This window comes from Tyto alba, unplaced genomic scaffold, assembly GCF_018691265.1.
Source record: "Tyto alba isolate M040663 unplaced genomic scaffold, T.alba_DEE_v4.0 Super-Scaffold_6, whole genome shotgun sequence".
NCBI lineage: Eukaryota > Metazoa > Chordata > Aves > Strigiformes > Tytonidae > Tyto > Tyto alba.
In genome coordinates, this window is record NW_024881327.1 from 5,420,793 (window position 1) to 5,434,878 (window position 14,086).

At 36.3% G+C, this 14,086-nt stretch overlaps 1 protein-coding gene across 2 annotated transcripts in view; it reads left to right on the forward strand.

Annotated features, from left to right (window-relative positions):
• FSTL5 (follistatin like 5) overlaps positions 1–13,856 on the forward strand; it is a 330,515-nt gene extending 316,659 nt beyond the window's left edge. For both annotated transcript variants that reach the window (XM_042808092.1, XM_042808093.1), the window contains one exon: positions 11,430–13,856. In XM_042808092.1, coding sequence (XP_042664026.1) covers positions 11,430–12,132 — 703 coding nt within the window. In that variant the 3' untranslated portion in view covers positions 12,133–13,856. The remainder of the gene's footprint in view (positions 1–11,429) is intronic.
• Positions 13,857–14,086: the final 230 nt, after the last annotated feature.

The window sequence follows — 14,086 nt, forward strand, 5'->3', positions numbered from 1 at the left end:
AACTCACTTGTTGAAAGATTTCCCATACTCTGAGGCATTTGATGCTCTGCTGAAAGATAGAGGCGTAGTTTTGGTAGAACATTAATCTGACTTGCTATATAGATTCCTTTGTCAGCTTGGCAATGAGTTTTCAGGTTATCAATTTTGCAGTAGTTAGGAAAATAGCATAGTGATAATTATGGTAACTATTTTGGAGAAAAGAATGATACAATTCATGGGTTTACTCTTCACTGGTTTTGTATTACAGGCTTACAGTCCAATAAAACTAGGACCCAAATCCCATGTTTTAAATACATTTAAAATGCTTTAAAAATACTTTAAGAAATCTAATCTTGAATGTATATTGTGCGACAACAGAAGAAGTAATTATTTATAACGTGTTGTTAATTTAGTCACTACAATTATTCTACTCTTAAATGTATGGGTGCCTTTTTTTATTATTAAAATAAGGCACTTACCCATATGAGCATTTTATTTTTTTTTTAAATACATTTTACAATTAGCACATTTTAGGATATTCTTCCCATCTCTCTTAAGTTAGTTTGGACAAGTCATTTTTTTCTACCTCAGTTTCCATTTGTACTGTGAAGCTCATTAGCTTTTATGGAGAGATAATGTCTCTCTGTGGTGGGTTGACCGCAGCTGGCTGGGCCTGGGGGAGCTGAACCTCCACCTAGCAGGACCAACAGCTACTTTGGAAGGAGTTTTACTGTTGAACATGTTGTTATATGGTTTGGAATATCTCTTTGGTTAGTTGGGGTCAGCTGTGTCACCTCCCAGCCTCTTGCCCACCTCCAACCTACTTGCAGGGAGAGTAGAGTGAGAAACAGAGGAGGCCTTGGTGCTGTGTGAACACTTCTTAGCAATAACTAAACACTGGTGGGTTATCAACACTTTTGATTATAAGTCTAAAACACAGCACCATACAGGCTGGTATGAAAAAAATGAACACCATCCCAGCCAAACCCAGTATACTATTCATACAAAAAGTGCTATAGAGTTGCTAAGTATTATTATTCCTATTTCTCTTAACTTTTTGTGCACAATATATGGTTGAAATCTTGAAAATATGGGATTAAAATCTTTATTATTCATTCATATGGAGTGAGTGAAGAAAGAAACCATCTCAGATTTCACAGTTCTAGCATTTACTCCAATTGGAGTGATATGCCTACAGGCTACAGATTCCCACTTGCATTAACTGTAAAATAAATCATTGGAAATGTGAAGATTTGCTCCCATGTCTTGCAGGCTTGAATTGCACAGGATCCCAATATGCACTCTGACAAACGCCTTTATATGCTGTCTGATATTGTGCATGATTTCACTGCATAGAAGAGACATGAGGGTTGAGATTCTCATAAATATTAATCAGGGATTAATGAACAGTGGAAGGCTTCTGCATATCAATCTATATGAAAGGAAACTTTGCATTAAGTACACTACCATGTATCTATAAATCATTGGGGAAAAGTGAAGGTATTCGCAAGTACCACATGTTGTTTTCCAACAGCCTAATCATAAAAAACAGGCTAACAGTATATAGGTAACGGACACAATTTCATCACTTGAGTACAAATGGATGTATTTTTTAAATCCTTTTAGAAAACTAAGTGATTTTGAAAAGTTATAAGATTGTGGTAGCTTTGGGGGTTGAGTTCATCTATCCACAGAACACAGAGTAGTACTGCAGACTTTTTTACTCAGATTTAATAGCTTTGCTTTACTTTGAATAGAAAAAACAAACAAACAAACAAACAAACAAAAAAAAAAAAACCAAACAAACAAAAAAAAAACAGGATGGTGAAAGTCCATGCACTTGCTGATTTGATTTACTAAGACCTCCAGCAAAACTCTCTTACTAATATCAGTTTTGTGAAATGTCCCTATTAAACTGGGCCTGTAGATACCACTGGAGGACAACATTGGTTAGAGCTCTGGTAAATCACCCTCTTTTATTATATATCACTTTTTTGGGTCCCCCAATCTACTAACCTGTGCAATCCAATGCTGCCTTTAACCTTAGGGACTTGCAATGCTGTTTTCTGACATATTTGCTAAGTACTGTTTTTTTACAGTTGCTCTTGCCTCCTCATCAGAAAGATGAAGGCTAGCATGGCAATGAAAGCAGAGTTAATGATCTGACATTAGCATGCTGAGAAGGATTTTAATAATGGACAGAAGGGAAGTACAGACAGATTCACCTGGTGGTTAGAAGGCAGCAATAAGGTTATTGGACTGTGGGCTAAAATTTATTTGTAACTGATCATTGCTATGTGTAAGTGAGTAACTGTTTCAAAGCAAGTCTATCACTGTTCCTCCAACCTATCCAACCATGATCTTCTACATTTAGATCAATAAACCTCAAAGGAATGGCCATCCCAGCCTTAGAACATCTTTCTTCCCAAGTGGAATGTTAGCTGTTGTAGTTGTATAGTTGTAACATTATACAAGAAATTCACAAAATTCCTGAATTTGGAGACCAATGTGTTGTCAAGGGGATGTTTATTTTGAAGATATGTGTGTATGTATGAAAGATCAGTAATTGTACAAGTTGTTTGTAACTCACATGTGAAATTCATAATTAAGAAGAGAAACAGTGCAAGATTAATTTTTTAAAAACAGCTTTTTTCTATACAGTGGATGTAAAAGTGGCATCTAAACCTCAGGCCTGCAGAAGGACAGATTCCTCTGCATAGTACTTTTTTTCTTGTGTGTGTGTATAAGCTAAGGTATTGTGTCAAATCACAGTTAATTTCATGAGATTTGAAATACTTGGCTGCTTCTTAAAATCTCAACATCACATGACTGAGTAGTATAAAATTAAAATCTACTGGATTTATACAATTTTGATTGTATTAACAAAGCCAAAAAACTGATATTTCATATATTCACAGCCTAGAAGAGACCATGAGAACATCTGGTCTGACTTTCTATATAGCATATAGATTTTAAACATTTCAAATAGTCGTTCAGAGATTCAAATAATAATTCTGATATTGTAAGTCTCTTCCTACTTAGGTTTGGACAAATCTTTTAAAGAAAAGCATACTCTTTTCCTGGAGATTCCCACCAAAGAAAATTTATCACCTCTTTAGTTGTTTGTTGCAGTGGTTTATTGTCTGCGTTCTTAGAAATAATCCTATTTCTAATTTAAATTTGTCTGGTTTCAGTCTGCCATCATTATTGTAATTCTTGTGAAATTAGACAACATGACTAAACAGTATATTCTCTCTGTTCAGGTATATATATGTTGTAAATAAGTCACATCTCAATTATATTTCTCATAAGTTAAATATATTGGACTCTCTCAGACTCTTGATTAAAATCATTATCTCCATCCTTCAAATAATTTTCATATTTTCCCTTGCCCTTAATTTTTTGATATTCCTTTTTAGAAGAGCAGAAATAAAACAACATAAAACCTATTCTTAATTTGGTCTCCCCAGTGTAGAATACAGATATGAGACTGTTGCATTATTCTTACTCACTTCTCTCTGTATATTCCTTCAAGGACTGTACAAGGGCTTTTGGTTCTTTTTTTTTGACTCATTAGACTCAGATCTCATACTGACTTGCATGTCTGCTATGATCCTTAAATCCCTTCACAGCTGCTACTTTTCAGGATATTGTTTTATATGCATGTCCTGCATTCCTCATTCACATGTAAAATTGCTGAACTTTACACTTGGCTACATTTGAACACATTCTGTTTAAATGGGCAACCAACTAATATAATGACTTCCCTGTCATTATTTACAAGCTTAGTGTCATGGGCATATATTTACATCCAAATCACCTTTGAAAAATTTGTGAAGTGTCAGAGTTGGTACCAAGCAGAAGAAAAACTTTCCTGCAAAATGATGGTTCTGCATTGACAATTACTTTTTACTGCAGAGAAATTATTTTTCCTTCAGATATCAGTTTTTATTCCAAGAAAGGTATGCCCTCCTGATATTGAGTTACCTTCAGCAAGGTTTTCTAATAAAAAAAATTAAATTAGGTTTGTCTGACAAAGTTAATTTTTCCATAAACCCATGTTGACTGCGTTATGTTCATGTTGTTCTATAGTTGGTTCTCAAAGCCTCTATTTTATTTCCCTGGAATATGCATCAAGCCATTCAGCTTAGCTGAGATACCTTGCTTTATCTTATGAATATTTCAACAGTCTTCTAGACTTTCCAAATTTTCCTGTTATTCTGTGATTTATTAAAATGTTAAGAACTAGTCAAGTCTTTCAAAATTATCAGGAACAAATTATCTAACCTGACAGATATATGTTCTTATAAAAAATCCTGTTTATCATCTTCCTCAGTTGCTAGTGGCTTGGAAAATACTTCCTCATCTCTACATAACAAAAGTATACTTTCTCATTCTTTGTGTTTGGTTTTGGTTTTGGGTTTGTTTTTTTTTTATTATTTTTTTTTTTTTTATGTTTTTTGTTTTTTGTTTGTTTTTAACTATATCAGACATGGAATCTTTAGCTTTTCTTATGAGCTTTCTTCACTTCCCCTTTTCCCTTCTTGTATCTTCCCTACAGAACTTCCATTACTTTTTCTGTCCTTACATTTTTGCCTAGTAATTCTCATAGACTAAGAATCAGTCACACAACCTCACAGGCACATGAACAGAACTCTGTCTTGATTTGTTCAGCTTCTCAAAATCCCAGCCACACAGCTCTCATTGAGACAGGCAGAAAAACAAATATATGAAACATGCAGCTTGCCAAATCCTTTTACATCCAAGAAGATTGGCAGCTTTGAAACTATTCTTTTCCCCACTTCTTTTTAATCTGTATTATTAGGCTGTTTGAGTATTTACATCTCTGTCCAGCTTTACTGAATTTTAATTGGGGCACTGAAAAGTTACAGGCCATATGACAGGATGAGAAAGAATTGTTTGAACAGTAGTATTGATAAAATACTATTAGTTCTAATAAATTACTTTTGGCAGCCTATTGTGGTTTGAGCCTGATCGGCAGCCAAACACCACGCAGCCGCTCACCCACCCTCCCCCCCCAACCTGGGAATGAGGGATGGAATTGGAGGGGTAAAGGGAGACTCGCAGGTTGAGGTAGAAACAGTTTAGTAATGGTAATAAAATGAGAACAATGACAGCAATAGAAAATATAAATGGACAATGCACAATGCAATTGCTCACCACCCGCTGACCAACACCCAGCCCGTTCCCGGCCAGCGACCCCGAGATACCAAGATCCCGCAATCGCAATCCTGGAAGCGAGAGAGAGAGAGAGAGAGCTCCTTCCCGACCACCCCTCCTCTGTACAGTGAGCATGACGTTCCATGATATGGAATATTTCACTGGCCAGTTTGGGTCAGGTACTCTGTCCGTGCTCCCTCCCTGCTCCCTGTGCCCTTGTGCACGGGCAGGACACGGGGAGTCGGAGAGTCCTTGAAGTCTCAGTAGCAGCTGAAAACATCAGTGTGCTACCAGCATTCTTCTCAAACCAAACCCAAAGCTAATTCCAAAACACAGCACTATTCTAGTTACCAAAAAGGAACATTAACTGTATTCCAGCCCAAACCAGGACACAGCCATTCTTCTGGTTCTGGAGAAGGGTAGGTCCTTTGTGAAGGTTTACTGGCTTCCTACTTTGGATCTTCTCTCCCACCCAGATCCAAAGTTCTGTCTAATTTTAATATTCAAAAATATTATTTTGATGAAGTGATTTTCTATATTCTTATTCAAAATAATCTATTTTAGTTGTCTGCACTTGTTCCCATCTCTCTTTTTAGGACCTCAGTTGCAATGGTAGCCTGTAGTATGATGAGTTAGAAACTGTTAGGCCTTACATAACCTGTATTTTCACCCAGACTTTGCCAGCGGATCATTATATTGCTTTAGGCAAGTCATTCAGCTTCTTCCTTAACTTGCTGTAATATTTCTAAAGTGCTTTGAAATCAGTAAGTAAAAACTGCTACTTAAGTCCAATGTATTATTCTGCTCACATAGCTGATTTTTTAGTGTATTCAGCTCCAAAAACATTACCTTCTAGGGTAACTTTACATCTGCATCCAAAGTAGTGGGTTTTTAAAGTTGCGACAAGAAAACATTATAAAGCAAAAAGTTTTTAGAGTGTTAGCGTTACCAGAAAGTAGAATTATATTTTTCCAGGGCTAGAGAAATTGCTACTTAAAGGAAGGAAAGGAGTACATGTTTCACAAAGCTGTGTTTTCAAATTCAGAAATAAGGAGAACACAATGAATAGCATAGATAGTTGTAAATAATTTAAGTCTACAAAATTGAGAAGGTTTAAGAACATGAAAATGAACAATCACAGAAAAAATATTTGTATTAAACTGCCCCTTGAACACTTAAAAAGTAAGATACATTGTAAATGGGTATTCAGGTATGGCTAATTATCAGAATATATGTGATTAGCTGGTGCAGCAGGAGATTATAAAATCAAGTATCTTCATAGATTCAGAGCAAGGAGCAGTAGATTTCTTAAGTGCAACAAATACAGGATCAGGATAAGTTGGTTGCAATCTTGAAGCCAGTTTCTTTAGTTTTCAAGTAAACTCAATTATCAACACTGAAGCTACTATTTAAACTGGAAGAACAATCTATCCAAGATACTGTAAGCTTTTTACTTGTGGCTTTTGGACTGGGAACTAATTGTTACAAAGAAATAGATAAAGCTACACAAGAAACTAGAATACTTTGGAAAGTTGTGATTGAAATACTTGAGACGTTATCAGCTGGTTTATGTTTTAAAATGTGTTTGCTGATTCACTCTAGAATAAGGATGTGATTAACCCTGAAGATCCAGAGTCCCTTGCTGTAGACAAATATCTTTTTTTAACCCTACCTGTGCTACTGGGAAAGTTTATACCCACATTCTGCTCTGGATCCTAAACTATTTAATTCATACCAACCAGGTTAATTAACAGACACTATTTAAAGCACTTAAGTGATTCCACAATAACTAAATTTGTCTTAATGGCATGCAATGGGGAATACTTATGCAAGCATCTTAGCTGGCAGAATTTAGGGGCTTTGTCTGGCAGAAGGTATAACCAAGTGACGAGAAACTGGAGGACAAACCAATGGCAGCATCCTCCTGAGTGGGGAAGGCTGTCAAGTATGAGTCTTTCCACACCTTCAACTTACGTAACACTTAGGGAAGGCATATAAGAATTTATCGTCAATTTATCTTTAGAGAATATATTAACTGTTTCAGTAATTGCGTGTTTTATGCAGCCAAAGTTAACAAGAGTTGAGTGTACCTGTGGTTCAAAAACATACTATGCTGAGAATAATATTTGAGAAGCAAAGATTAATAACATATATTCCTCTTGAAATCAAATTACATTTGAATGCAAAAATATCATATAAATTGATCATTAACACTTCTTAATGAAGTACTCATAAGTAAGGCAGATTTCTTTGAATCAAACTGATTTAAATCCTTCATTTTAATCATGATTTAAATCAGCAAGTAAGAATTTCTGATGTAGATAATTGATGCTAATCTTGTTTTGCATTTATCTTTTACTTTAGAAAGAAAAGGTCCTTTTCAAAAGCTGGAATAATCTTTAAAATAAATAGATTTGCAAGCAGCACAAAGATTTCTTCTTTTTCCTTGTCAGGTTGATATGTGATATATGAAAATAATTGTTTAATGATGATATATGATGATATATAATGATCAGAAGTCTAGTAATTCTCGTATATTCCTAATACTCGCCAATTTGTGTTATTGAATTAGTCTTCCCAGAATTATATAGGTGTCCTGGGTTTGAGTGAGTGGTGGTGTTTTGGGTAGCAGGGGAAGGGGCTACAGCAGTGACACCCTGTGAGAAGCTTCTCAAAGCTCCCCCAGCTCCAAGTCAGCTCCACCTCTGCACCAAAACTGAGCCCATCAGCTGCGCCTTTGCGATAACGTATTTAAGAAGGGACCTGGGAGGAGGAGTTGGACTTGTGAGATGTAGTTGCAATATCTACGTGAACACCAAGGTCAGTGGAGGAACGGAGGAAGAAAAGACGGGGGGAGGTGTGCCGGAGCAGAGACCCCCCTGTATCCTGTGGTGAGATGGCAGGGCAGCCCCCCTGCCACCCACAGAGGTCTGTGGTGGCGCAGACAATGACATATGTCTCAAGTGATAGCACCCAAAGGAGGCCGGGATCCTGTGGGAAGAAGCTGCCCTTGCTGTTGTAGTACAGCACTGGGAGGATTGCAGCGTGCGGGGGTGTCCCATGCCGGAGCAGCTCGGGAAGGGCTGCAGCCCATGGGAGGGAATCCAGTCGGAGAAAGTTGGTGACCCATGATGGAGCAGTGTGGGGAACGCTGCGGCCCATAGGAGGGACTCATGTCAGAGAAAGCTGTGGAGGACTGTCTCCTGTGAGAGGGGGACCATGATGGAGCAGGGGAAAGAAGTTCCAGAAGTTTCCCCCCACCCCAAAGATGGAAGAAGCAGCAGCACTGACTGCACCCCCCATTCCCTGCCCCTGTGCTGCTGGGTGAAGGAGGTAGAGATATCGGGAGCAGAGTTGAGCCTGGGAAGAAGGGAAGTGTGGGGGGGAAGTATTTTCAAGATGTGGTAATGCTTCTCACTGTCCTACTCTAACTGTTAAGTGTTGTTGTTGTTAGTGTCTGCAATAAATATATGTTCTTTTTTTTCTTCCCCTAACGAGTCTGTCTTTTGCCCCTGACCATAATGGGTGATTTATCCCTCCCTGTCCTTATCTCCAATCCTGAGCCTATGTTTATTTTCTCCTTCTCAATGCTAGGGGAGAAGGGGGAGTGAGCAGCTGTGTGGCACTCAGTTGCCCTCTAAGCTCAAACCATGACAATAGGTTAGCTCACTTTTAAACAGATTTCTCCATGCTTAGACTAACCAGTGTAATTTTTGTTCCCTGTGTTACACTGTTGCACAATAATCAGATTCTCCCATGTATCCAGTTTCTCCCTCCAAAAATACCCTTATCTCTCTTGCACGTACCAACCGTCTTCTTGCACAGCAGTATGTCCACTTTTCTCCATGTTCCTTCTCTATGTTTTCTCACCTGGTACCTGTACATGCTAAATCTAAGCCCTAGGATGAATTCCTGCTGAGTTCATCCCACGCTTCCCTCTGCAGGAGCGTGGTTATCCTCCACTCAGCCACCAGTCTACATCACATGAACCTCCTCTACGTTACAAGCTCTGCTCCTCAGGTGTGACCAATGGATTCCAAAGCAGTAACACTGGAGTAGAGCAAGGATGAAGAGAGAGCAGTCTGCATGTAATTGCATGAGCCTAATTGTATTAGAAATAGGGCTGAAGATTGATTATACACAATAAATTTGACAGGTCAGGAAGTTTGGCTGAGTTTTTATTATGTATAATACTAACTCTAACATAATGTTCTCTATTTTTTTTGTTGCTTTTACATTTTCTGATTTTTTTAGTGCTTGATTTACCAATCGAGTTATTAATGAAACCAACAGTGATGACAGCGTCTAGCCCTCTGTCAGTTATCATCCAGAAGTGTCCTTTCAACATGCACTTTTTTTTTTTTGTTATTGTATTGCAGGAGTAAAGATCAAGTAGCAGATATGTCATAAGTCATTGTCCAAAATGTTGTGACCTCTCTTGGACAGTTCACTGATTGTTCCTTTACATTGGAGGCTGTTATGTAAAAGACAATCAATAAGCTAATTCTGTTGTCCTTTTGTAACCACTGCTCATGTGTCTAACATTGGTTATTTAACACTGAGGTATACCATAAACATTTGAAATGTCAGAACGTTGCTTGCTATTTAACTTATTCTATTACAGGATGATTCTGTGCATAATACAGTACAAGTTTGTTTCTCATGACCAAAAAATGCTTACTACAAAATAATGGAATCAGGAATCAATTTCTTTATGCCTGACCAAAAAGATTAAGAAAAGGATAATATTAGATGGCCAAAACAGCTAAGAATCAAATTCTGCCTGATGATCCTAGTCTTCCTCTAGGATGGAACAACAGACTGTGAATAGAAAAGTAGCAGTAGTTGTCAAGTCATCTTGGCATAACTTTCATAAACACTCTCTCACCCTTTTTCTAACCGAGACAATTTAATTCAGATTACATGTATTTATTATTGGCTGAATAATGAAAGACAAAAATGATTTTGTAATCAGGGGAAGTTTGATTCACACTGGTGCTTCTTTGGGTGGAAGTTGGACTACATGAAATCCAGAAGTCCCTTCCAGTTGAAATCATTCTATAGTTCTGTGATCCTGTGATACTGAACCAGTAGGCAAGGATTTTGGAAGGTGAGGCTAAAATTAAAAATGTTCTTATAGCAATTCTGTAGGGACTGAAAATATAATTCACCCTGTCTTATGTCGGAGGAACTGACTGAACAATATCCTAAAACCTTTTTGCCTGTTACTTTGGTGGTTTGCTGATTAGTAAATATATTTGTATTACAAAATATAGTGTGAAAATTTTGTGCTATTGTCAACTCAATTGTTGGAATATTCTATCTGTCATACTGCTTTATGTCAACAGGATATGAAAGGTATTTTTTGGTTATATATCAGCATGCAGCTTCATTCTTATGATCAAAGATTCAGAGGAAAACGTTATGTTAAGAAATATGCCAAAGGAAAAGAGCTGTTTGGGAAAAGTGCTGTGAAAGCTACTTAGATTATAAGCAAAACTAATATACTTTCAAATGACTCCATAATATTTAGAGCAGTGGTTTTTTGCATATATATAGTCAAATGTTAGTGCAGTCAGAACTTGCATATTAACATTAGAGAACAGTCATATAGTTTATATTTAAAATGTTATAAACATTCAGCTCTAGGATTTTAAAGTTTAACCATATTATTCATGTTCAGTGAAGTTTGCTGTATGGAAAAGCATAAAGGGTCATTTAAATTGTAAGAAATATGGGGCTTAGATAGTTGGGAGGCATAAACCTAAATCCTTTTACAATATTCATTTCTGCTGAATTAAAATGAGGAAGATTCAGATAATTATCTGAATAACAATGACTCCTGGGTTAAGTCGATGTTCCCAAGAAAGTTGAAGAACTATATGAAGTGAATTAAAATATGTGGGATGTATTATCTATTATTTAATCTTATTCTCCTTCCATGCTTTTGTAAAAGTTATAACTGAATAGATATGATCAGAATAATGTTTACCTTTCCCCCTATGTCAGTAGGAAAAAAAACACTTTTCCCATTAATCACATAAATATTTTTAGACGTTTTATGTGATGCACTCTAAATTACAATTACAAGAACACTAAAAATTAAATATTATAAACTGCTTAATATCTGAAACATCTGAAGCTGAGATATATGACAATACACTGCTGCACATATTGACTGATCTACTTTGCTTATAATGGCTTTCTGCATTTGTACAGAACGCACACAGTAACTCTGACTTTCTTTGATTTTGTGCTTTCCCTTCCAGGTTTGGATTTATTCTCCATAAGGATGAGCCTGTGCTCCAGAAAATTGATCTAGAAACTATGTCGTACATCAAGACAATTAGTTTAAAGGATTATAATTGCATTCCTCAGTCACTGGCTTATACGCATCTTGGAGGATATTTTTTTATCTGCTGTAAGCCTGATACCACTGGGGCTGTCCTACCACAGCTTATAGTGGATAGTGTTACTGATTCTGTGATTGGATACAATGGCGACATAACGGGCACACCTCATATCTCTCCAGATGGACACTACCTTGTCAGTATTGATGATGCAAAAGGTCTCATGAGGATCCAGTCCATAACCATGAGAGGAGAAATACAGAATGCATTTGACATTCACACTAATTTACACATATCTGATGTAGCTTTTCAGCCATCATTCACCGAAGCTCATCAATACAATGTCTACTGTAGCTCCAGCACACAAACTGATGTTCTCTTCATGGAGCTCTCCTCTGGCAAGGTTAAGATGGTGAAGAGTCTGAAGGAGCCTGTCAAGGCAGGTGAATGGCCTTGGAGCAGTAAGAACCGTCTTATAAAAGACAGTGGCCTTTTTGGTCAGTATCTCATGACCCCTTCCAAGGAATCTCTGTTTATCCTGGATGGACGGCTCAATAAGTTAAATTGTGAAATCACTGAAGTTGAGAGAGGCAACACAGTAATTTGGGTTGGAGAAGCATAAGGATCTGTGTTAGATATTTACCTAATTAATAGTTTTGCAGTACATTGCACTTAAATAACACCATTCTTCAAATTGACACAATTTTAATTTTAAATTGTTAGACCCTTCTATACCTGTTATTTCTTTGACTTGAACACAATTTGAATCAACTTCTTCATAAAAGTTACTAAAGCAATGGCTATTTGATAATGGTACTCATTAATTATCAGCTGAGATTGTGTTGATTGAAATTACTGAAATTGATGATAAATATCATACGTTATTTTAAAGGAAGTAGGAAAAAATTAAAAACAAAATAAAACAAAAAGCTTCAGGGAATTTAATATGATACTTTGCATTTGTAAATGGAAGACTTCGGTATGATTCAACTTTTGGTTTGGTTTGCTTCAGACACAAAATAAGAGCTGTTGTACATCCTTTGACTACTTAAACTGAAATGTTGTGTCCTGTTCTGTCCAGTTCACTGTTTAATCTTTTTGTGCCTTGAAGCGAAAGTCTCACGTGAACGGTAAAACATAGAAATTGTATAATTCATTCCCACTGTGGCTACAGGATTACTTGTCATTGGAAAGAAATTTTTGGCATCAAATTTCTAGTCTCAAGTTGTAGAACATACATGGAGAGAAAAAAAGGAGAAATTATATTTGCAGTGTTTTCTGGTCACTGCGAATTGAGGAGTTTATTTTTATGGTGAGTCTTAGTTGAGAGAGCTGCTTGCAAAAGCTTAACCTTTTTTTAGAAAAAAAATAGATGTTAGATTTTTCAGCTATCGCAGGGTTTCATCACAAGGAGTTTCACTTCTACTAAAGAGAAATATTGCACTTATCTTTCAGAGTAAACCATGTTCTAAATACCTGGCATCACAAAGCTTCACTTATATCATCAAGGAAACTGTTATTTAAAAACAAACAAAATGCATTTTAAGAAACTGAAAATGCAAAGAACTGAAGTCTACAACCAGTAGATAACATTTTTGCTTATGCATTGTATCATTGGTCTATATATGTTAAACCATTTGGTTAGCTTGACAGGTTTTCTATTCCATGCATCCAATTGGATTAGCGCAAAAAACAAACAAACAAACAAAACTTTGTACTTTTTATAGTTTGTTTTCTTAGAATTCTAATATTAACAATGGTTAAACATGTAAATGGGAAAAGTAAGATTCCCAGAAGTAGAATAGCAAGTCAGTAGGATCATAAAGCCAGCAGTAAACAACTATCCAGACTTAGAGCAATGACTTAAAAGTTTGGGAATTTTTTTATTTTTATTGTGTTTTTGCTAAAGAATGCTTATAAGCTCTTAAACTGACCTCCATTTACTGAAGGCAATCAGAAAAAAAATATCCTTTTTTAAGCAAAATTTTACTGCAATTTAGATTGTGTAAAATTGCTTAGAAATCTGGAATTTTCTAGCATTGTAATCTTGTGTGCTTTTAGCATCCTGCCCTGTGTGGTACAGTAGATCTCTCTTTAGCTTGAGCAAACCTCCTCATGGGTAGATTTAACTAAGATAAGAGTCTGCTTACATTTCTAGCTACTGAATCTGTTTTCCTTTTTAAGAACTTTTCTCCATTGTGAACAAACAAGTCATGTAAACTGTCTGTTACTCACTTATTTGCAGTAGTCTGTCTCATGCATTTTTCTTCTGTAACTTACACCACGTGAATGTTCTGTATGTAGAAAATGCTTGACAAAAGGAGAATAAACCCCATAAATTTTAAACAGTCCTGACTTTGGTGAATGCTCCAATGTAGCCACACTGAAGCGGCATGTAACATGCTATATTTGAAAGCAAGGTAGAAGGAAGTTTATCTGCCTATTAGGTTTTTTATATATATTTTATATATATATATAAATAGATGTATTTTTATATATATAATAATATACAGTATGGAAAGAAAACTTTTTAGAAGAGTTTAACTGGAAGAGTTTCCTTTGGCTGCTACAAAGAA